This window comes from Emydura macquarii, unplaced genomic scaffold (assembly GCF_026122565.2).
Source record: "Emydura macquarii macquarii isolate MOO-44397 ecotype Brisbane River unplaced genomic scaffold, CSIRO-AGI_Emac_v2 contig_431, whole genome shotgun sequence".
NCBI classification, from domain to species: Eukaryota; Metazoa; Chordata; order Testudines; family Chelidae; genus Emydura; species Emydura macquarii.
The window spans coordinates 14,931,804-14,956,546 of NW_027130568.1; the positions used below are offsets into that span (position 1 = coordinate 14,931,804).

At 40.8% G+C, this 24,743-nt stretch overlaps 1 protein-coding gene across 1 annotated transcript in view; it reads right to left on the reverse strand.

The window, feature by feature from the left end:
- Positions 1–1,793: 1,793 nt before the first annotated feature.
- Positions 1,794–24,743, reverse strand: part of E2F3 (E2F transcription factor 3) — a 52,971-nt gene continuing 30,021 nt past the window's right edge. The window contains exons 2-7 of the mRNA XM_067537587.1: positions 12,193–12,304; positions 10,160–10,379; positions 9,610–9,768; positions 6,658–6,772; positions 4,885–5,020; positions 1,794–4,103 (exon numbers count right to left, since the gene is read on the reverse strand). Of these exons, the coding sequence (XP_067393688.1) occupies positions 3,838–4,103; positions 4,885–5,020; positions 6,658–6,772; positions 9,610–9,768; positions 10,160–10,379; positions 12,193–12,304 (1,008 nt within the window). The 3' untranslated portion in view covers positions 1,794–3,837. The remainder of the gene's footprint in view (positions 4,104–4,884; positions 5,021–6,657; positions 6,773–9,609; positions 9,769–10,159; positions 10,380–12,192; positions 12,305–24,743) is intronic.

Below are 24,743 nucleotides of genomic sequence, written 5' to 3' on the forward strand. Positions count from 1 at the left end.
CCCCTTTTGTCTCCTTAGTCTAGGGCTACAGCATGGGGTATATAGAAGGGAACACAGATCTAGGGATTCCAAAGAGGAGAAAAAGGGGTGATTAACAACCTCAAGCAGGGAAAAGTGTAGATATAACTGTTTACTGGATTGCTGGCTTCGCCAAAGCCCCGTCTAAGAACTGGGAAGGATCCTTTCATCTTGAGTGCTGATATAAGGAATCCTGCTTACTGTCCCTTGTAGTGCTTCTAAAGACTTTATCTGCTGGGTAGTCCTGGTTTCTCTCCCACACAATCTCTCTGGAGATTATGAGAATCTGGGGGTGGGGGAGAGGAACATGCAAACTGCCACCACAAGTAGATGTAGTATTCATAAACTGCTGCAGCTGGTACCCTAAACCTAGACACTGAAGGAGTGAAAGGTTTCTTCCTTCATTTCCCTGCAGCTTTGGAGAAACCAGCAGGCCATTATCAGGAGTGTCCAATGTTGTTCAAAGTTGTCAGCAATCCCTTTTGGTCAACGAGGCAGTCTCCCCTGGTCCAAACTCTGTTTTCTAACTTTGCACACCATGCTGAATTCTCAGAAGGGGAAAGCAGAAGGAAGAAAGCGGTGTTTAACATAGGCAGAATCCTGTGCTAAGGCTCCACCTATCAGCTGCCTGAGTGCAGATCTGGCTATTAAAGTAACTGCCTTGACCTAGGAGGTCAAGATACTGCCTTGACCTAGGAGGTAAGACAGGGACCTGATTCTCCTCTAAATTATGCTGTTTTTTATGACTGTGTCACTCCACGGTATGTCTACATTGCAGTGTAAGCCCAGGGTTTGAATTTAGGCTCAAACCTACCCTCCCCCCCACCTTCTATCTGCACACAAATCTTGATAACACAGGGCTTGGACCTAGGGTCCTAGGACCCCCCTGGGATGGAAAGTCTGAGCCTGAATCAAACCAGGACCCAGGCTTCAAGCCCTATTCCTCTGCAATGCAAAAGCAGCCCCACTGGACTTGTGCTCTGGGAGTCCACCAAAAGAATTTCACAATCCCATGGGCCAACTTCTATTCTCTGGACAGCCAAGTGCTCCCACACTGCACTATGAACAAAGGGCTAAAGTGGCTACATTTTGTCCTGCATAATGCAGTGCAGATGCTGGAGCCTCAAGTTGGGACCCAGTGTTCAACAATTCCTAACCCGGGGTTACAAATGAGTGGACGCTCAAACCTTAGGTTAATAAACCTTAGATCTGCCAACCTGAGTTCTACTAATCCTGGGCTTATTTTGCAGTGTAGACATACCCCAGTGTCTTCAATGTAATTAATCTTGATTCAGATGGGGAGTCTTCCCATCAGTTCCTTAAGCTACTGATCTATACTCATGCCACTCACTCCTAAAAACATTTTTTCTGTGAAGCCCGTAAGTAGGAGTTCACAATGCTTAAAGTTAAATAAAGCCAAACTTTGTCATCCCACCACTCAATTTCCTAGTGTGTCACATTTTGTGAGCATGCCTTTTCTTTAGATTGTACGGGTCTGTCTTTATTCTTCTGTCTTGTACAGCACAGCAGTGAGCATACTGTTTGCACTAGACAAATAATCTACTGGAATACTGCACTGGTGTTAAATGGGTTAACCTGACTAATAAGCAATTTTACATAAACAAGTTTATCTCATCAAATAAAAGAGGGAAAAAGCAGTAACAGCTATTCTTGATGAAAGACCTTTTTAAGACAAATTATATTGATCTAAAAGTACCAAGAGTAACAAGAATTTAAACAATATTTTAAAATAAACATCTGCATACAAATCTAAACTCTTTAAAAAATCCTTTTTATTGATTCATTACCATACAAAATTTATTCAAATTACATCCATTTGAAGTGGTAAGATCACAGCTAGAGAACAGGTCACCCTTTAATAAATCTATTTACAAAACTCATAAAAGTTTTTTTGTTTTGTTTTTTTTTTTGTTTGGTTTTTTTTACATTATTTTACAGGGGTTTTTTTTTCCAACTAGCATACAATGCAAAGCTAAATTAGATTAGTATTTTGTCCACACACTTTGGGACAAGAGTTTAATTTGTACAAAACAGTATAACAAAAAAACCAATAATGTAATCTATTTGTCTTAATTTTATCCTCCCCACAAAAGTGCCCCCTTGTCTCTCTGATGCTTACACAACTTTTACTTTCTTCTTCAACAAGACTAAAATTTAAATACTGCAATTTTATTTACAGATCCACATCATTTAACAAAAAATCTCTTTAAAAAATTACAAACAAGCTAGAAAATATTCTGGCAGTGTTTACAAATTAATTCCTATTGTACAAATCTCAAGCTAGGTAACTAAAATATAAGTACAGAACATATATCAACTTAAATATAACCACTTAATGAACTATGCACACATTTGTACATATAAACACACACAACACTGTTTAACAGTTCTTAATGTGTTACACTTTATACATTGTTAAACTCTAAGGCTCACTCAGTCATATAGTTCTTATTCTAGTACTGAGTCATTTCATGTGTGAGCTTTTATAGCAGCAACTTAATGGTACCAGAAAACCTGCATACGTAATATTCAAACTACAATACAAAATCGTATTAATTTACTATGTGTGTCAGATAATCACGACAATAATGCAAACAAAAAAGATTATATGGGGCATTATCTAAACCAACATACATTAATTTAGCCCATAAAGTGGCAACATTTACACAAAAACAGAAGATATATTTAAGACTTATTAGAATTCCTCTCACTTTCAAAAAATAAATATTGGTGCTTTACTATACTACCAAAGACTTTAGAAAAACAAACATAACTCAGTTAATGTGGTACTTACAGTTATGTAGTTTTTGTTTTGGGGAAAAAAGCTCTGAGTTGCTGGCAAGAATTATAAAAGCTGGAAGCAGAGGCAGCTTACCTGCTGACATAAATATGGTATACTGAACAAAGAAAGCTTGGTATAAATTAATTTCCATAGAGAGAAAAACACAGTGCATATCTAGTAGGCACTTAACACAAAGCCCCACTTAGTACCACAAAAATTTATGTACCAGGTCTAGTGTGCACAGTGGGGGCAGTAAAATTGAACTGTGCATCTTCATTCCATTTTAAAAAGAGAAACACTATCACACACACACATAAGCATTTTAAAAATCTGTGGTTACTATGAGAAGTGGCAGAACTTTATCCTTTGCCCATATTTGTAATATACACTAAAATTAAAGGTTATTTTGTATTAAAAACTTCTAAGGACATTAGTATCTGACCTCATACTGAGACACATACATTGCTCAAACTGAGCATTATGAGAGCAATTTAAACATGCCCAGGAAGATGAAGAAACCCATTTCACACTCTTGCATTATTTCCTATTTACATTTAATGCAGGTACAATCCACGCTGTGAGACTCAGATGACGTGTTTTCCACAGAAGGCACGGCTTGAAATACAATTTTAAAAATTGCTATTTGTGACTAAACCAGTTCATTGAGCCCTTCTCCACAAGCCCACTGGACACAGTAAGCAGAGATTTGAGGGAGGGTGGGGGGGTGGAGAGGAGGAACCATTTATGATCACCTGCCTGCATGCTGTGCCACCTGCTGATGCACAAGGCGCTGGAGCCTTGGGTCAAGCAAGGCTTTGTTACAAGAGCCTACAGTTATGTTCATACTATTCTAGGAAGTATTTCATTAAAATGTCAGCATTGTTCAGGAGTCTGGCTTACTCTATAATGCTATACTTGGGAGTAGGAAAGAGGGAGGGGCCACACAGAATGACAGCAGGAGTTCTGGTTCCATTTTTAAAAAATGGTTGACATGGAAAATAATTAACAAAATATAATCAGCTGTATATAAATTCATCCACCAATGAGGGAAGCTTTTCAAAATCATAAGCATCAAAGAGATCACTGATGCCCTCTTCTTCCCCAAGGCTCAGCAGATAATCTTCCTGAAGCAGAGGCGGCAGCAAGTTCACAAATGGCCCTTCAAAGTTTGAGGGAATTTGGTCCTCTGTTTGCTGCAAAAGGTTGGCTGGAGAGGCCAGTGGGGAGAGATTTGCCATATTTACTGAACAGTCTCCTTGTCCTGAATTACTAGAAGCCAGATCTGTAAGATGAGAAAATAAAAGATAATTTGACCACTGCAAAGAGTAGTTTTTACCATGTTACTTAAGAAAAAGTAAATAAAAATCGCCCTCTTTTTTGGTTTACTTATGTCTACCTGATTATACAAAATAAATAGCATGTCAAAGAAATACCCCTACATTCAGTAACAAGCTGATCACAGGAATTTAAGATTTACTAAATAATTTATCAAAATCATGCTGCAGAAAGTGGAATCTGTCAGCAATTATTTATAATTAAATGAAATTAAATTAAAAACACTAATTCTTCAATAGGACCTAATAGGTAAACCTGTAATTAATGTATTAAAGTCTTAGTAGGACTCATATAATGACTCTGAGACTATTTCAAAGTTAAGTACATTTAAGGCTCTCTAAATAAATATCAAATGTCATGAATGTCAGACATTGGTTATTTGCAGATGACAATAAGTGAATATGTAATTCTCCCTCTGATACTGAAACATTAGGTTTGTTTGCTGGCTATTGTTGTATGTAAGCAAGTGATAAGAAACTAGATATATTTTCAACATTCTATGTATTTATGATACACTTAGGACATAGAGTTTCATACCATATGTGAAGACAAACAGGGGAAATACATTTTCTAATATGCAGCGTAGAAACCTTACACCTTAGTTTCCTGGCTGAGACAAAAAAAAAAAACAACCAAAAAACCAGACACCTTACGGATTACTTCTTTTAGTTAAACTTTCATGTTGAACTCTGAAGACCTTCTGCACAACAACAGAAAGAGAATTTTACCTTTGGAAATGGTTTTTGAGATATTTCCATTGTGGTCCTGATTGTGTGTTTTCATAGGACTGAGGGTGTCATTCTCTTCTGGACATAGATAAACCTCAATAGGTCCTTCGGTACTAGATAAATGTATCAGCGCACTCTGTTAACAGAAGAGATTTCAAATTTCAGCAAAGTTCTATGGTAACAAGCATTATAATGGCAACCTTTCTGTCATCACTGGAGGTTGTATGATATGGTATGTTTTGGTTGCCATGGTTTGAATTCTGCTGTAATGATTTCAGGCATTAAAAATTCCACATGGATCCTTGTGTTTACATTTCACCTTATTATTGCAAAATGTGAAAGATTTTGCTGGCAAACCTCTTAATTAGGAAGACAGTATATAAGCCTCCACATCTCTTTGTAACAAACTTAGGACATGTCAACACTACAAAATTAAGTTGACTTAAGTTAATTCGACCTACAGACACCGCAGTAATTAAATTGGCTCTGTGCGTCCATACTACACTCCTGTTGGTGGTGCATGTCCTCACCAGGAGTGCTCGAACTGACTTAAGTGGGACGTTGACAACCCTAGCCAGCAGTAGTGGGGGCCCTGGCTGCCAGCCACCAGATGGCAACAGGTGATATAAGCAACAGTGTCTACACAGACACTGCATCAAACTAACTAAATCGACTTAAGTGCTACGCCTCTTGCAGAGGTGGAGTTAATTAAGTTGATATAGTGGGCGACTTACATTGGCAGAAGGGACATTTTAGCATAGACACTTACAAAATGAGGTCGACGTAAGCTTCCTTATGTCGACCTAACTCTGTAATATAGACCAGGCCTTAGAAATTGACTGATTTCTGTGTTATGTTATACTGAGGTACATATAAAGGGGATTGGACTCTTAATACTTTGTCACAATAGTTATAACCTGTTGCTTTATGATAGAATGGGATTTACAGTGTAATAGTCACAGGATACTGTATTATGATCCATGGTGGTTTATTTAAATGTTTCTGACTTAATAGAGATAGCAGAGATGCCTTTTCACATGTTATGAAGCAGTTTTTCTCCTGGTATGTCTCCTGCACATTGATCTATTCCCTTGCTCCATTTCCCAAAGCAAATGCCACTCAATTATACCAGACTGATTCTGTAGGAACCTTCTTATGAGATTAAAATTCCCACCTCATCTTAAGAAGTTAGTATTTTTCTCTTTCATTACATCAGTCTAGGAATTTTTCTGTACAAAAATGTACCTAGTCAGCCACCCTTCCTATTATGGTATAAAAAACAAATATTAACTCCACAATCAAAAAAGAATCACTTCCCTCAGGCAAGTGGAGTTTGTCAAGGCTGCAGTGCATTATTAGCAATTTGAGCATATTCAGATATCATGCGCTTTGATACTCTTCTTTCAAAGTTACCTACTGCACCATTAGACAAAGTTCCTCATGCTAATCATGTTCTGAATTTGCAAGTAGCATGAATTAGTTGAAGAAGGAGCTGGACTTCAGAGTATGAGGGTACAGCTGCAAGATTGCAGGAGTGGAGGAGAAATATAAGATTAGTATCTGAGTTATGTAAAGGCAGTTTTTGATTATATAGTTCTCTTCATCTTTAACCATGTCCCTGAAGTGCTCAGGATATATAAATAACAAATGACATATCAACATCATCCAACTTAAGACAACCATTTCAGATGCCATAGGAAAGCACAAACACACATCCTCCATCCATAGTTAAAAAATTATGTCAGGCAACAAGAGATGCTATGGTGCTCTTACCTCCATTGGGTCAGGCACTTCAAGTCTTGTTTCTGGAGGCGCTTTCACAACTATAACAGTTTGGTCTTTAAGGCCATTAATTTTTCGAATATCTTGATATGTAACATAAGCTAACGTAATCAGTGTTAAGGTGTCTTTCCAATCAAAGATGCAGCATATTCGTATTAAAGAAAAATTGTTTCTGCAAAAATAATTGATTCTACAAACTTTGTTCCCAGTTACTCTCCATATTGGTCCTCCTCTATTTTAATTTCAGTATTCTCCCTGATACTGAAAACCATGCTTTGTAGCTATTAATCTTCGGGCAAAGGAGGACCAGTTGAGATTCTAAGCAAAGCATGTCTATTCTGTGCCTCGATCAAACAGCTAGGGCCTCTATTGAGCGACAAAAGATATTTTCACTTGCACCTGTCTGTGCTGCTGTTTCCAGCTGTATGTGTGTGTACACGAAGAATTTCAACGTACTTGCAAAGTTACATAGAATTGGGAATGGTAAAAGAAATTTAAGGTAAAACACATGCACACTCTCCCCATCCCCAAATAATTTTAAATGTAACAGTCAATCACCCAAACTGTAATGTCAGCAAATTTTATAATTTAATTTTGTTGGTAATTATTTCTCAAGGAGTGGCATCTGTCATTTTCTTTTATTACTGTGGCAAAATAGTCTATGTTTTTATTTCCTGGGTTTTCCAGGCAATCATCCAGGTTGATAGAAGTTGTAATAAAGTGGTGCACAGCATTTGGTGTATTCCCAGGCATAAAAATGCTTAGAGCAATCTCATCTAATACCCCTCTGGAAAGGAAGAAAGTAAAAAAGAAATAACAACTATTTTCCCTTTTTTTAAGTTTAGTGCACATAAAGTGTCATATTTAAGCACTGGGAAGCGAAGTTTGCTGTTTATCTATAGAACATTACAATGGTCAACATTAATACATTTTGCTAAGTCACCACACTGTGGTATCTCACTATTATTCAGTGCTCAGACAGGAAATAACTACTGTCAGCATACAAGTGCTCCAGAGTCTTCATTTTTGCCTGTGAAGCACATACCACACTCTTTGTACTGTAGAAGTGAAGAGTTAAGATAACAGTTACTACTGTGTGTTAATTTTTGGTAGATGTGAACTTTAAATTAGTACCACTGTGCACAGCGGAAAAGTACTAATTGCCCCAACTCATACCACAAGTGTATCTCAAAACTAACTTGGACTGAACTCCTGTAGAAGTGAGATGGTAGGTCAGCCACCATGCTCATTCAAATCCTTTGCCCCTCTACTGAGATTTCCAGTAAAGACAAAGTGCAAATTGCATGGTGGTGTTTATCAGATCCAAACTTAGATGAAAGCACCAAATCAACTTTCTTTCACAATAGGTTTGGACTGGCATTAAACTGGTGTCCTATAGATGAAAGGCTATCTATCATATTAGCTAATTTTCTAAGCCATCCAGTTGCCCTTACTGCTTGAAAAAGATCTGAAAATTCTCTTACAGTTTGGACAGTTGACAAGCAAGAAGTACAATTTTCTTTGCTGGAAGAAAAAACCAAACAACTAATACTAGTCTTATTCCAATATACCTAAGGTAATAACATCACTAAGTTATTCTCCAACTCTACCAACAGTACATGAGAATAGAACCCATGCAGCCTGGACTTGAACAGCATCCAGATACCACTTCACAGAAAAAAAATTAAAAACAAAAAAGTCTGTACACTGAGATTACAAGCAAAAAGAGAGAAGTTAGTAAAACAAGCGTCTCAGCTGCATTAGCAGACAGTAATTCTTTGTCAGTCTGCACCATAATAAGCAACAAATTTTACTGAGACAAAGTCAGGATCAGTCCTATGTTTAGCATTTCTGTGCTTTCACATCAATATCCATTCAAAGGAACAATTAATTTAGTTTACAGCAGCTATTTTATATTTTATATCATTTATATATGCTATTTTATGGTACGTTTCCTATCAATTCACTGCTCAAATACATTCAGTTGTGGATGCTTCCACAGTGGTCATGGTTATAAAGTCAGCATTGACACAATAAACAAACCACAGTTATTGTCTTTTTTTAAGGATAGGAAATAAATGTAGTTTTTCACATGGCACCATTATCAAATGTTGACTTTTTAAAAATCAACTACAGTATGTAGTAAAGACCTTCATCATATATCAATGGGTGAGATGGCTGGTAAAAGCCACAATACCTTTTAGGATGGACCTGTTCTTCACAGCCATATGAATACTGAAAAATGTATTATTGTTCTGCAGCTCACCACTGTTATTAAAATTAGGAACTTATATTTAAAATATAGCTTGGGTATGTAGGAAACATTTATCACCATAATATCTAGAGGCTAGGGAACAATAAAATAAGTTTTAAACAACAGTGGGTTCAACCCTTGTCTTTCTAGAGTTCAATTGCTTGTATTTGGCTTTTTTGTAATCTTTATAAACATATTGATGTTTTTCCATATATGTGCACATATTCAGCAATGAATATGTACATATATATAAGAGCTAGGTATTATATAAATACATACACAAAATCTTAGCTTATTTTTTACAAAAAGTAGTTTTCCTCTGGATTCAGAATGGTAAAAATGAACACCATTATTTTAAAAGACATGCTTGAACTTAATTAAATGTTTTGGCTTAATTGTACTCTGATGAAACTGCTGAACTCTTGGTCCTACTACTTTATCAAAAGATGGATGTTTTGGGACCTCTTAACATAGTAACATTTCTTATGCTCCAGAAATGTTAAATGTATAATTTTATAATTGGTGTAAGAGATTTCTTAGCTACATCTGCATTAAATCACAGTAAACTGTTACCTTTTGGAATTAAATTTCAGTGCTTTATATCACTTTTCTATTTTAAAGAGCCCTCCTAACTCTTACTCTGGAGCAGGGAGGTTAGCCACCTTTGGAAATGATGGCATAAAGGATATCTCTGATTCTCTGAATCCTCTGTTAGCAACTTGAGGTCCGCAGTGCAGCTTTGGATCAATTCATCCAGTTTCTTCTCTTCCTGACTGAGTTCAGTCACCTCTTTTGACAGGCCTTGACACTGTGCCAGCATGCCCCCATCCTCAGATAGACTGCAGCCCCTATAAATCCAAAGAAGGCAGGGTCCTTGTAAGCATTATTAAAACTCAAGACTACACTGTAGGAGAAGGAGGCCAAGGAAGAAAAGCTGTATCTTTAAATTGCAAGCTTTGATTACTGCAGCTTAAAGCATACCAATGTAAACCAATCTTCCCCGAGAAGGCACCTTGTATTGTGGCACTGTTTAATACAAGAATTTCCTTACGAGAGGCCGATCAGATATTTAAAAAAGTATAAGTCAATTACATTAAAAGGCTTTTTTCTTGTTGGATAGACTGTTGGACGATTGCTGGGAGCAGTGGTGTGAGGCTGGAAGCTGAGACAGGGGAAAAACTGCTGCTTTATAACCATTCAATCAGGTAGGAGGACTGGAGAAGGATGGTGAATACTCACATCCACTGAATGTTATTTTTGGATTTCTTCTTAATGAGATGGATGCCTTCCAGTACATTGGTGATATCATAAATCCTCCGTTTTTGCACCTTGAGGACCTCTGCTGCTCTGTTCAAATCTACGACCCCGTCTGGGGACTGGCTCAGCAGCTGAATGAATTTCTTTGTGAGAAGACCAAGTGAGGTATCATATCGTGTCTTTTCTGAAGGAGATTTTGGAGCTTCGAGAAAAATGAAAATGAAAAAGGAAGGAGAAAAAAATGAGTTTGTTAATTGCTGTTCAAACCAATGTTCCCATTTCAGTTCTGAAATGGGCCTTTGAAGCAACAAAATATGTTTTGCAGAAACTTCTTACATATTTTACTAAAGAAAGCTCTTAAACTTCCGCATTAGCACAAAACCTACCACTGGATATTTATATGGATATTCAAAGTGCATCTCTCCAAAGATCAAGGCACAGGCACATGGACTCAATTTAACAAAAGCACACATGCATGCACTTCCCATTAGCTTAATGGATAATGCATAGTGAAAGTTTAAGACTATGCAAAGTATGGCAACATAATTTTTAACAGTATTTCAGTATATGTTTATCTTGGCAGCGACACCAAATATCTGCCCTTCATCAGGTTGCTAATTGGTTTTCTTCACAGGCTAATTGTCCCTCTTGTAAGGTAACAGCTAAGGGTTGTATTCTCTTAAGGGTTTCACTTAAGGGTTTCATGTACAATTAACCATAACTTTGGTGCTCTTCAGTGGATGCACCAAATGACAGTTTCCATAACTTACAGACCTGTCACCTGAATCAATGAGATTTACAAAGACAGACAGTTAATAATCATGCATCCAAGGCTATATATTATTTCTCCTTAACCTTATAATAACGCCTTCAGACCAGTAAAGTACAGAGTTCTTCCCAAATTTGCCCTTACTACCATCACCATGATGTTAAGGTAATAAGAACAAACTGGGGAAGGATGCTGTACTTTACTGGTCCGAAACCACAAATTGCTAACTAACTTATTATCACTGGAAAACAAGAGGACGTATTGTCTATTTGTCCAGAAAATTAATTTGCAAATTTTGCAGTGTCACACAATTATAACTGCGTAACAAATCTATATTTGTACAGGCAATTAACTAATTTACACACACTATGTGTTTTTTCCAAGAACAAATAGAGGCATCTATTCATTTCATAGATGTGTTTTCAGAGGCCAGTTTAAATATGTGGCCCAGAATAACTAAGTAGTATTCCAAACTATTTCTAATATTTGGTGCTGCACACCCAGATTTTGTTGGTTTTATAATTTCTGAAGATACAGAGAATTCAACACGTTTCAAGCTCTTTTGCATCAAGGCAATAAACCAGCCAGTATCCAAAAAGAGTAAGAGAAGATTCCCCCTGGGTAGATTATACCATTGTTGTCCACTACAGGGTTTCTTGCACCATCTTTCAAAGCTTCTGGTACCAGCTACTCTCTGAGAAGGCTCTGCTCTGCACCAGCAGCATCACTGGCCTGATCCAGCATGGCAGTGTCTGTATTCTCACATCTAATTGTAGAAGTCAGTCAATCTGAAATCTAAGCTAAAAGTGGGCATTAGGAGTATCCTGAAATATTTTAAAGTATTTGTGTCTTGCCTGTGGAGCTGTATTCATCCACCCATTCACAAAAGAAGACAATTTTGTACCTAATCCTTTGGCAGATTTAGGGTCTACACAGAGACAACTCAGGAGATTTAATTCAAATTAACTAAAGATGTGGATTTAAAGCAGATTAGTTAAATTCCTATGTGGACAGTCTCATTCAGAATTAAAGAGGTCTTTATTTGGTTTATTTTAAAATAAACTGGTTTATTGTGATTTAGCTAATCTGCTTTAAACATACACCTTTAGTTAATTTGGATTAATTTTCCTGAATGTTCCTCTACACACAAGGCCTTTGGTTGTTGGGTTTTTAGGAAAGGACAGTGAATCATAAAAAAAGTCCAAAATTGCTTTAAGCCCCTCACCACAGAGCAGAGTTTCCTTACTTTTTGGACTATCTGGACTTCTTGTTGCAGCTCTTCCTTTCCCTTTTGGGGTTTTTAATCCTTCAGCAAGGTATTGGTGACCACTTTCTCCCAGCTCCAGCCTTCGCTTTGCCTGTTAAAAAGCAAATTTTGTATTGATGAAGTGTCATAAAAGTAAAAAGCACAGAATAATGGGGCTGTTGCGACAGACAGAAGACAATTTTTCACAGCAATCTACTATTATCTATCTAGATCAGGGGTGTCAAACGTACGGCCCGTGGGCCGCATCCAGCCCCCAAACCTTTTTGATCCTGAATTTTTCGGCGGAGGGTATTGCATGGCCCATGTGAAGTGCAGTTTACGAGAATTTGGCCCGTCACCATCAGCGAGTTTGACACCCCTCATCTAGATTGTTAGTTCTCACTCATTGCTGTAGCATCTGAGTATCTACTGGCACTTTAACATGCACGTCAAAGATCCAAAAAATATTTCTACCTACCACTGTACTAAGAGTCCTAGTTACAGCACACAGTGTAACATTGAGGGTAAGCTCTCAAATACACACAATCACTTACATTTTTACTGAAACATTCTTTCAGGGTTCAGTATCTTCAGATGCCTGAGCCAAGTTATATTTGTGTAAATTAGATTTTACTTGCACCATCTGACTTGGTAGCTATGAGAAATTCATAAGTACCAACTATAAACTTCTTAGCAATGCTACAAAACTGACATCTTTGTATTGACTCCCTTTGTGAATTCAAGGCTCATTGACATTAGAGTCAAGGCACTTATGCTGGCAAAACAGCTGATGGGAGAGAGCTCTTCCATCTACATAATAAAACTACCTCAACAAGGAGCGGTAGCTATATCAGTGGGAGAAGCTCTCCTTGCCGACATACCTCTGTGTACACTACCACTTATGTCACTCAGGGAGTGCTTTTTCACAGTCCTGAACAACATAAATTTTGCCGGCATACATGGTAGTGTAGACAGGGCTTTAATCCCCTATGCTCTTAACTCAAAGAGAAATATAATTTGAGAGCATCTTGTGAATTGTGTGTCTGTGTTGTAGGGTAGAGATGAATTTCTGTGCCTCGACTCTAATGTCACTGAGCCACTTCAAAAATATTTGAGAAATATGTGGGGTGGGGGAAGGAGAGGGGATTGGTTAGCAAATTCATTTCACACAAAACGTGCAAGTGATCTTACAGTGGCGTAGCTGCATTGGTACAGGTGTAACCTGGCTAGTGTAGACATGGTTTAATTCACAGATGACATAACTGCAAGCGAGCTAACCTACATTTCCTCACAAGCACAGAAAATTATACATCTGCAGCCAGACTTCTTGAAACACCACCTCTCTAAAATACAAGAATTACCTCTGTTCATCTCAATTGGGCATTAATTCTGCAATCCAAAGCTGGCAATTTAAAGTGTCATTGTTAACAGAAACATCCAGCTAATACCTTTTAGCTTGTGTGACTGGATTTAATTTGACAAAGGTATTCCACAGGAATGAGATACGACTCACTTGGTTTTCAAATTTTTTGGTTTCTTCATCCGAGGAGACTCGGGTGGAGGGAAGTAGGCAGGGAGAGAAAGGGAGACACTTCAGGATACAGGAAAATCAGGCCACAGGGATTGTGTTAAGAGATGAATGAAAGAGCTCAGGGATATGTGGTAATAAATTTTTTTTTTTTTTTTGAGACAAGACGATGAAATAATTATATTATTGAATAGTTATTATTGAATCAAATGTTTTGTTAAATGAAATTGCTAACCAACCCCCTTTCCTTCTCCTGCCCCACAAATTTCTCAAATATTTTAGGGCAAAAAATTCAGAGATTTGCAGTGGCTGTAGCTACCAGGAGGTTTACATAAACTTATCTAAGAATGTATAGCAAATGGGAGCTTTCTGTACGGACTTGTATGCTAACACTTTACAACCTTCTCCTATGTAGCTTTATATTACTTTATATCACTAAGTACCAACCATGATTATTCAAACAGCATCTTTCAGCTGCTTCCAATAATACTGCCTGTTTGTGTGTTTTCAAGAGGTGTTTAAAACAGCAGAATGATCTTGTCACTTTCATTAAGACTAGCTGTAGAACTGTATAAACAGGCAACGCAAGACTATGAATCTCTGGCAATTGGCAAAGAAACTACTTCAGAGTTATTCTGGAGAACACAAAAGATACGGAAAATACAAAGGACGGAATAATATATTTAAGAACATATTATGGATATTCAGAAGTTTAAAACAGCTTGGTAAAGAGGTATTTTAAGAGGCAGTTTCAGCAAATCCTTTTTAATTTCTAGCCAGACATATAACACTTCAGATGGGAAGTATATTTTTGCATACCCCATATCTGATAAAGATCCACAAGTGGTAGAAACAGTGTGTTCTCTCAATTTCCCCTATTGTAGTAAGTCTATAGGCCAAGATTTTCATTGCTCATTTTACTTGATTAGGTAGTGATTTTGGATGCCTTCAATTTTGTATCCCCAACTTGAGACAGCCAAAGGAGTTTAATTTTTAGAGGGTGGATGTTCAGCACTTTCTGAAATCAAGCCCCTTTTGGAGGGGGTCTCAAGATTTGCATTCAACAGTTGAGGCAGATAAATTCAGAAGTTGCTTTTGCCAATAACGATCTTCGTATGTTTTTCTAGATCAGAAACTCTGAAACAATTTTAATAGATTAGTTTGACAGTCTGCTCAGCTGCTCCCATATAAAAAAAATTCAGTTTTGTTAAGCATTTAGGGACTCGCTTCTATTTTTCTAAAAACATTTTAAACCTGCTGTGACCAAAAGCACCACTGTATTCACACCTAACACATTACTGTAATAATCTTTGTGCAAAATATGCCTTGTGAGGTATTATTTAAATACTAACACACTGATCATCAATATTCTTGTGCAGTGCATGTACAAAACGTGTATTAAGAGTTATGAACATAAGCTGAAATTATGACTGCAGTGTGTTTACCAGACAAGTCTGGGGAGCGCTTAAACAGATTTCTCAATGACAAAGGACAAGTTGTTGCCTCTAGCCAGATGTCATCAAAGTTATTTGGCAATCACCAGTCAACTGGCCTTTCTTTGGCAAAGAAGGGGGCAGAAGCAGATCTGCATTTTAGCAAACAACAACATGGAACCTCTTTCACCAAGAGACTCTATGTCTTCTTCTTCACAGCTGGAATGAACTTTATCTAGAGGTAACTGTTAGGAAAATGCATTTCAAAGGAGGACTAGACTATAAAAACGCAGGGCAAAAACATCCCAGTTTCTCTCTCTCTATTTCACCTAAGACAACAAAGAAACCAGGCTTTTATCTTAGGAGGGAGATCCTGACCTCAGAATTTGGTCATCCATGTTACTGGGACCCTGTGGTAAGGGTTTTACCTTTGAACCAAGTCTAGCTAGTTAAGTTTTAGCTACAAGGAAGTGTTTTATCTTTATTTTTCTCGTAACCATTTCTGACTTTTATACCTTATACTTGTATTCACTTAAAACCTCTCTCTTTCATTTAAAAATAAAACAAGTTTATTTAACTATAAACTAATCCAATGCTGTGTTTAAACTGAACTGTTTGGTAGCTCCAGTTACAGTAGCAAATGATTGAATATTGATGCTTTACAGGGGCAACGGACCTTTAGTATCTGAACTATCCAGGAGAGGACTGGACATTACAGTACACATGATTTTGGAAAATTCAAGACTGGGAACGTGTTGGGGTCACCCAGAAAGTAGTAACCAAGGCTGGTGGAAGTCAGATTGTGACTGGAGTGTGACCCACAGGCTGCTGGGATCAGAGCTGTTGGACAGGGCTGTAGCTATACACAGACACTCAGAGTCTGACTTGCATGCTGGTAGGCTATTTGTAAGCAGTCCAGGTTGAGAGCTACAAAAGCAAAGCATTGTGAAGTACCCAAGGTTATGTGGCAGGTGGTGACCTTTCACTGGTCTGGACTGCACTTCAGAATGTGACACCTATACAACTATTTGAAAGGGGGGGAAAAGTGGTCATTGTGTGACTCATCTGCCAAGTCCTATTCCCAGTCTATCCTCCCCACTCCCAGCCTCCTTGCCCAGCCAGTAACTGAATCAGTCATCATGGGAAGGGGCCCCCTCGCTGCTTCAGGGTTGATGCAATTGCATAGGTCGCATGTGTCTAACACCATGTCTGATAATGAGCCCCCATTTTCATGGGGGTCAGGGGACCCCCACCTCCTGTCCTGCAGTGCCTTTGCAAAATACCACAGCATCTGAGCAACCCCCAGCGCAGTGCCTGGTAGCAGTATAAGTTTCCTACCCCATCCTGCTAAGGTCATAGACAGTGAATATGCTCCAGCACTGCCCAGGCTGCTGCTGGGAAATGTAGTTTGATTCCATAGACTCTGCTTGCTGTGGGACACAGAGCTATGTATGTGCCTGCTCCAGCTTCTCCCCTGCCCACCCCACTCTAGTTCTGCCTATCTCTACTAGATTCTGCACAGAAAAATCTGCACAGGATACTGGGTTTAACTAGACAAAGTGAATAGGACTAGGAACCAGTGGAGGAGGGACAGAACAGATGTGGAGGACAGATCTGAGAAGGAGCTGGGGTGTAGGGAAAGAACTGGAACTGGCACAGACCATGCAGAGATTATAACAGGGAACCAAGGAATAGAATGCAGTAATAGATTGAACAAGGAACTTGGAGGAGGGTGAGGAACTGGAAGGGCAAGGAGACTAGTCTGAGTTTGGAGAGGATGAAAGACTGGGACTCTGACAGCAAGTTCACAGGGGGAGACGACGACTATCTAGGCACAGAAATTGGAGAATTGGGATGAGGAACCTGAGAAGTGGGGATGAGGTAGGAAAGGAATATGGGACTGGGACAGATTGGAGGGGCAGGGCACAAGAATCTGTGCCCATTGAAGCACATGCCCTCCAGAACTTGGAATGGAACCCAATATTCCTGATCTCGTCATTCCTCTGCTGCCAACCAATACTTGTGAAATCCACTGGAAAAGTGTGCCTCACCCGCTTCTAGTGCTGGTCCACAGAGTATGACAACCTACTATTCCTATCAGTTACTCCATTAGCCTCAATGACAGAGGTCTCCGTGCACTGAATCTAAATGTTCCAACCCTGGTGATGAACCATGTGGGTGTCAATATGATGCCACATAATGGAATTTGTTTCTTCAGTTTGCTTTTTTAAAAACTGAGCAAATTACGCACATGAAAGCTATATTAGAAAATTAAGGTTGCAAAATCAATCACTCCAAAGTTAGGAAATACCAGAATTAAGGTTGCCTGTGCAACCTTAATTCAACCCCTTGTGTTTATACATTGCAATACAGTCTTCAATTATATTATCACACACATTTTTCCACACAGGATCCACAGTGCCTCATTCAATGCACAGGCTAGACCTGCTCCAGAGATGAGAATCAAGGTTTAGTCAAGAAAACTCATCTACAGGACCCTTGCCTCATTTGTTGCTGAAGCTGGAAGATATGTAGTGAATGCAGCAGACAATAACAGGCAGATAAAAGAGGGTTTCGTGGTTAAGGCAGCTGAACACTGCCTTGGAGAACTGGATTCTATCCTTGCCTCTGCCACAGAGTTTCTGTGTAATGCTAGTCAAATCACTTAAGCCAAACTTTTCATAGGTGATCACTAATTGTGTGTTCATTTTATAAGTGCTCTACTTGAGACCTTGGGATCTGATTTGCAGAAGTGCTGAGCACTCAGAGCTGCAGCTAAAGTCAGTGGGAGTGGTGCCTTGAACATATTAAGTACTATAATGCTAAGTACTCTGAAAAATCAAGTTTTAATCATCTTAAATTGGGCACCCAAATCAGTGGGTACTTATAAGGGTATGTCTACACTGCAAACTGAAGTCGATTACTTTAAATTGACTTTCACCCACTAAATTTTAGAAGTCACAGGAGCGTGATCACACCACGCTCCTTGTGCCGGGCTCTTGCTCCCCACTCACCACACTTGGATCAACATTCAAAGCAGTGCACCCTGGGCTGCTATCCCACAGTGCAACTAGCTGCAGAGGCTTTTGGGAAGCTTGTCGGCCTCCCATGATGCAATGTGCTCCCTCCCTTCTTGTTCCAAACAAACCGTGCCATTTTTCTATGTCGCGTGCACGCTGTTGCCGGAGAGACATGGAGCCCGTTCAGCTCTGCACTATCATTGTGAGCATCACAAATACCTCACGGCTTATCCTACAGTATTTTCAGAGGCGAGAGAGGAGCCATAGCATGGAAAATAGCGATGTTACTGAGGCCGCCCTGCTACAATCCATAGAGTGGAACAATTCCCGTTTGCTGCAGGCTGTCATGCATCATCTTCAGTCCGGGGAGTGCCAGTTCTGGTCCCAGGAAACAAGCACAGACTGGTGGGATCGCATCGTTATGAAGGTGAGGGATGATGAGCAGTGGCTGCAGAACTTTTGTATGTGAAAGGCCACTTTCTTTGAACTTTGCACAGAGCTGTCCCCAGCCCTGAAGCGCGTGAATACTCCCTTGAGACCAGTTCTGACAGTGGAGAAGTGAGTGGTCATCGCTCTGTGGAAGCTGGCAAGTCCAGACTGCTACCGCTCAGTTGGGAATCAATTCGGAGTCGGTAAATCCACCGTTGGAGCTGCTGTGATGCAAGTGTGCAGGGCCATCAATAGGCTTCTGCTAAGAACTGACTTTGGGAAACGTGCAGGATATAGTGGATGGGTTTGCCGCAGTGGAGTTCCGAAACTGGGGGGGCGAGAGAGGGGGAATAGATGGCACGCATATCCCTATCCTAGCACCTGACCATGTTGGCACAGAGTACATAAACCGGAAGGGATGCTTCTCAATGGTGTTGCAGGCCCTTGTGGATCATAGGGATGGTCTGGAAAGGTGCATGACATGCACATCTTTAGGAACTCGGGTCTATTCAGTAAGATGCAGGTGGGCACTTTCTTCCCTGACCAAAAAATAAACATTGGGGATGTGGAAATGCCAATAGTGATCCTGGGGGATCCTGCCAACCCCTTGCTCCCTTGGCTAATGAAGCCCTACACCCTCGTTCCAGCAGCTCTCTCCCCACCCAAGCTATGAATGAATACAGACTTTTTTAATGCTACGAAGTTTTATTTGTGACCCGTTTTAATGGGGGGAAAGGAGGATAACTTAACATTGTTAAGTGTCACTGTGCAAGCAACTGTGGTTGTGTGCAGTTCTTAAAGGGACCGTTGAATCCTTCTGCTTGCCTCCACCGATGTGGACTGCAGCACATACTGCACCCTGCTCAGTCACCTCCTAAAGCGTTCGAGGGTGGGGGTTGTTAAAGTGGTAGGTGGCGGAGCATTTTGGAGGGGCTGCGGAGGGAGTCTGTCCTGCCGCTGCTCTTCCTGGAGCTCTACCAGACGTCTTAGCATGTTAGACTGATCCCTCATAATACGCAACATCTCCTGTTGCATATCACACTCCTGCTGCGATCTCCTGTGTTCCATGTCCATGTATAGTTTTTCAGACATGGACATCATCCAGGCTCTGAGCTCTGTGTCAGCAGCCGCAGAGGCATTCATTAGTTCACTGAACATGTCATCCCGCGTTTTTGTTTTTTTTCCCGCTTCCTAATCTGGGAAAGTCTTTCAGCTGGAGTTCGGCAAGGCGGGCCAAAGGCCGAGGTGTCTACTGTAAGAAAAGCAAAACACAAAGTTGCCATTGTTAGCTGACCCAAAGTAGTAAAGGAAATGTTACAATGTAAAAAGTAATCCCCTTCATGTTCACAAGGCTAAGCCAGACCTGCATTCCATTCTGCACATCTCGGAAGGGTCGGACTGGCATTACAGACATGATAAGCAAAGGGCCCTTGATTCTTTTATAGAGAGGCTTCATTAGCACTAAAATCCACAATCCACACTTGAGCAAGGAGAGGGATCACCGGGTTCCCCTGTAATATGCCGAGGACTAGTTTGGGAGGAGGTGGGCAGAACAGATTAGAGGACACTGTGGGTGAATTGTAGCAGCAGAAAACATAGGGCAACCAATGTCACGCCCCATAATGCCTATTGCAACAGTACTAGGACTAGGAATAGTCTTGGGGAGGTGCCCAGGGACCCCATCCACGGCAGAGGAATAAAACGGAGTAACTATTGGTTGGGTACTTTAAACTTGCGCCATCTTCCCTGGGTGACCATGTGTGATATCAGTCTCCTGTGGGTAACATAAGTGGAAAGGGAAGATTTGCTGCAAGCATCAGGGTACAAGCCTGGCCCTTATGCTGCTATGCTGTGTTCTGTGATGATGCCTGTTCGTTTAATAGCAGAGCAGCAGGGAAAAGTATCCTACCATGGCAGAAGAAATAAGGCTGCCTTCCCCAGAAACCTTCTGCAAAGGTTAACAGATTACCTACATGAAAGTTTCCTTGAGATATCCACAGAGGATTCTCGGAGCATACCTCTGCACATAAATAATCTATTCCAGGAGTAACCCTCCACTGAAGTTTGCCACCACCCAGTAAGACCCTCCCCTCAAAAACACAAACTTCCTTTCAAGAAGCTGGACTGGGGACATAACCGCAAAAAAAAGATTTGCCCCACACTCACCAGATGTGCCTTCCCCTGCATCTCGATCAGTCCCGTTGTCTTGTGTGTGGCTGGACTGCTCTGAGGTAATGAACAGGTCCTGGATCTCAGGGAGAATGGATACCCCACTTTCCTGCACCCTGTTCTCCTCATCTTCATCCTCCTCATTCACACAGTCCTCCTCATTCGTCCTGGACTGGGATTCTTTAGAGGTATCGTTGCTGCGTTGTGGCACAGTGGTGGGGTCACCACCAAGAACTGAATGTAGCTCCTTGTAAAAGCAGCATGTTTTGGGCGAGGAGCCAGAATGGCTGTTAGCTTCCCTAGTTTTCTGATAAACCTGCCTCAGCTCTTTGATCTTAACACGGCACTGCTGCACACCCCTAGTGTCCCTTCTCCAACATGCCGTGAGATATCTTCTCGTAGATATCCAAATTTCTTTTGCAGGCTTGGAGCTGAGCCAGAACAGACTCTTCACCCCACAGACTGATGAGATCCAAAACCTCTGGTCAAATCCAAGCTGGAGTGCGTTTGGGCCATGCAGTCGCCATGAGCAGTTCAGCTACAAAGCTCTCGCCATGCTGTCTAAACTGGAAATTGAAATTCTAAATTTCCCAGGGCTTGAGGGGACGAGCTATTTCCTGTTTACGTGGCCACGTTACAGCAGAGTGTGAATGTCCAGAGCAATCACAACAGGGCATTATGGGATACCTCCCGGAGGCCAATGGCATCAATTTACGTTGCACTCTGCCTACACTGATGCAAATTCGACCCATGGAATTTGAATTCAGTGCTATGCCACTTGCAGAGGTGGTTTTATTAGGTTGACTTTTACCGCGCTTTAAATCGACGGAACTTATGTGCCAGTGGAGACGCATACTTTAGAGGGTCGACGTAAGTGGTGTTAGGTCAACCTCCATTGCCCGTGTAAACTAGGCCTAAGATTAATCTATCTGTGCCTTAGTGCTTCATCTGTAAAATGGGGATAATACCACTCTTTCTTTCTCTTTCCAAGGGTTTTGTGATGATAAACTGTTTGTGAAACAAGCAGTTTATTATAGCGACGAGGACTAGAGAAACATCCATGAGGAAATCAATAATTCTGTCTTCAGACTGGGTTGTGAATGGTGTGCAGTAAATAAGGCCTGAAGACATACATGAAACTTTGAGGAAACAAAATATTTAATAGCTGCTCATTTACTGAGCACCATCTATTCTGTGCACTGAATGAGGCAGGCTGTACAGGCAACCTTTAACTCTGGCATGTCTCATCACATGCCCCTATCATTAAGAAGGCCCAGCCCTGTAACCACTCCCAAATTTATCATTTTTATCTACTAGAAAATTCCATCTCCCTACCTGACCTAAGGATGCCTTTCATTTAAGTTTGTATATCCTATTTATTGGGTCCAAACAATCCTAATATAGCATGAACTCAGACTGATTGAGCCTGTTTACTTCGCAGAGTTCTTGGGCTTTACACAAAGCTAAGAATGGTGGATAAAGCTTGGTTTCAGCTAAGTCTTTCCAACGTAGCTCATTTAGCCATCTCAGAGCTACCTAAACAAATGAACTTTAAAAGAGTTGTTCTAGACTAGGTATGGTACCCACACACAGTTGCTCAAATGTATCACATTGATTTAACTGAAACCACGTTAAAGTCCTGTTCTTCACTTTGAAGCCTACTGACTGAATATAGGTATCAAAAACGTTCAATGACTGATCAGTTTTTCTAAGTCTTGGATGGTCTTGAAGTACAAAATATTAAAGGAAGTGAATAATTTAATATTTTAGCTGTTCGATATTTTTGCAGAATTACTGAATATCACCTTTTGTGATAGCTGAGACAGTACAGCTAAGTATGAACACCCGGGGGAGTCCAGTGATGGCTGAAGCATTTTTCCCCACTTTCAAAAGGAACTGCACCATCCCAAGTGAGCTGGGAAAACATTTGTTTTTTTCTCTTCTCAATCCAATATTTCCTCTCAAAGTGATGCTCTTTCTGAACATCAGTTTGCACAAAAGAGGGCTGGACCAAGTAATCCCCAAATATGGGAATAGTTAGGTCCCCATCAGAAGTCTGTCCCTCCAATTCAGCACAAAGTCCCTGGCCCAATTACAACATGTGATACGGTGGTCTCTACTGCTCGCTCCCAACAGCAGTGTAGAGTCAAGGAGAGGGAACTAGTCCAGTTCTCCCTGCACCTGGCAGTGGACGATGTAAGCCCTCTGCACTAATTAGGGGGAGGAGCAAAGCCAATTGCTGCAAAACCATGGCCAAAGCTACCATCATTTCAGGCAGGAGCACTCATTTTCTCTTCACCAGGGAGAAGCATTATGCAAAGAATTAAGGTAGTGAGCATAGCCAAGTCCTCCCTGACCAGCACCTTCCTCTTTTTCAGCTATCATCTCACTTCACAAGAGAGGGGGAGTGAAACCTCAATTTTTGACAGCAGAGGCTTGGGAACCAGTCCATGGTTCCATCTCAAAAGCTGGGTGCTCCAGATGGAAGCAGGATTGCAATCCCAGCAACCAACATTCTTATGAGCCACTATGTGGGCAGTAGTGTAGTGGTTCCATTTGGCCAGGGCTCTCCCTGCTCCATCACTATTTGTTAGTACTAAGAATCTCCCTTATACACAAACAGATTTAAGTGCCTCTTTGGAGCTCCCTTCCATGTATCCATTAGCAGGGAAGAAGAGGGAGAGAATTTCTGTTCTCTCTTGCAATCCCACTTCATTCATTAATGTTTGTGTGGGTGAAATGCTTAGTCATGCTTTCCAACTACTGAACATATGAATGGCCGCACTAGGTCAGGCAAATGGTTCATCTAGTCCAGTATCCTGCCTTTTGACAGCGGCTGGTGCCAGATGCTTCAGAGGGAATGAACAGATCAGGACAATTTATCAAGTGATCCATCCCCATGACAGCTGCAGAGTACACTGGGAAGTACCATTATCCTTCCGTTGCTACCAGGAAGAAGGAGCCTGGGGGCAATGGGCTGTCTGAACATCATGAAAGAACACAGCTGACTTGTTTTAAGGCAAGGACTCTCTGCAGACCTAAACCTGCCAAAACCTCAGTCTTTCTGAATGGCACCAAACAAACAGATGTGGTAGAACTTGAGAGGCAGTAGCACCCAGAATGGAAATGCATTGGGGGCAGTGCACATTTCCACTCCCACAATGTTTTCCATCCACATGTCATCTCTGAGGTGAGCAGGACCTGGAAGAGAGTCTGGAGTTGCTGCTGAGGATTGGGCCATTTACTGGGAAGCAGAGAGGAACAGTTCTCCTCTCCCTGCATTTCAGCTAGTGCCAGTCCCATTGGAGATACCCAGCCTGGGAGAGAAGCAGAAGCATATGCACCAGCTTGCCAAGGATGGGATCGGCGACACAGGCACCAGCTGCAGGAGAAGTGCAGGGACACCCCTTCCCAGCCTGGAGTCAACTCCCCACCCCTCACCCCTCACCTCAGATACCCAGCCTGGGAGAGAAGCAGAAGCATATGCACCAGCTTGCCAAGGATGGGATCGGCGACACAGGCACCAGCTGCAGGAGAAGTGCAGGGACACCCCTTCCCAGCCTGGAGTCAACTCCCCACCCCTCACCTCAGAGTCTCAGTGGCTTCCCTGGCTCTCCATTTCTATCCCATCCTGCCCACATTCACAGCAAACTTCACACACATACACACACACAAAATCAGCCAGAAAGAAAGGGAAAATAGGGTAAATGCCCTTTAAATGGGGTTATTGTAGCTCCTCTAAACTCATGATGGTACTGTACACCAATAGCTCCTCCATCTTTTCTGCAGAAGGGAACCAAAGCAGATTTTATTAACCAATATTATAAAGCTACCAGGAAGATTTGCATAATTTAATATAAATGCTTAATTTGGGAGGAGGGGGAGGTTGTTTCGATGAGTCTCATTTTACCTCCTACTGGCATTTTAAATTCCAGCAGCCCATGTTCTTAAGTACTCCTAGGAGTAAAAAGT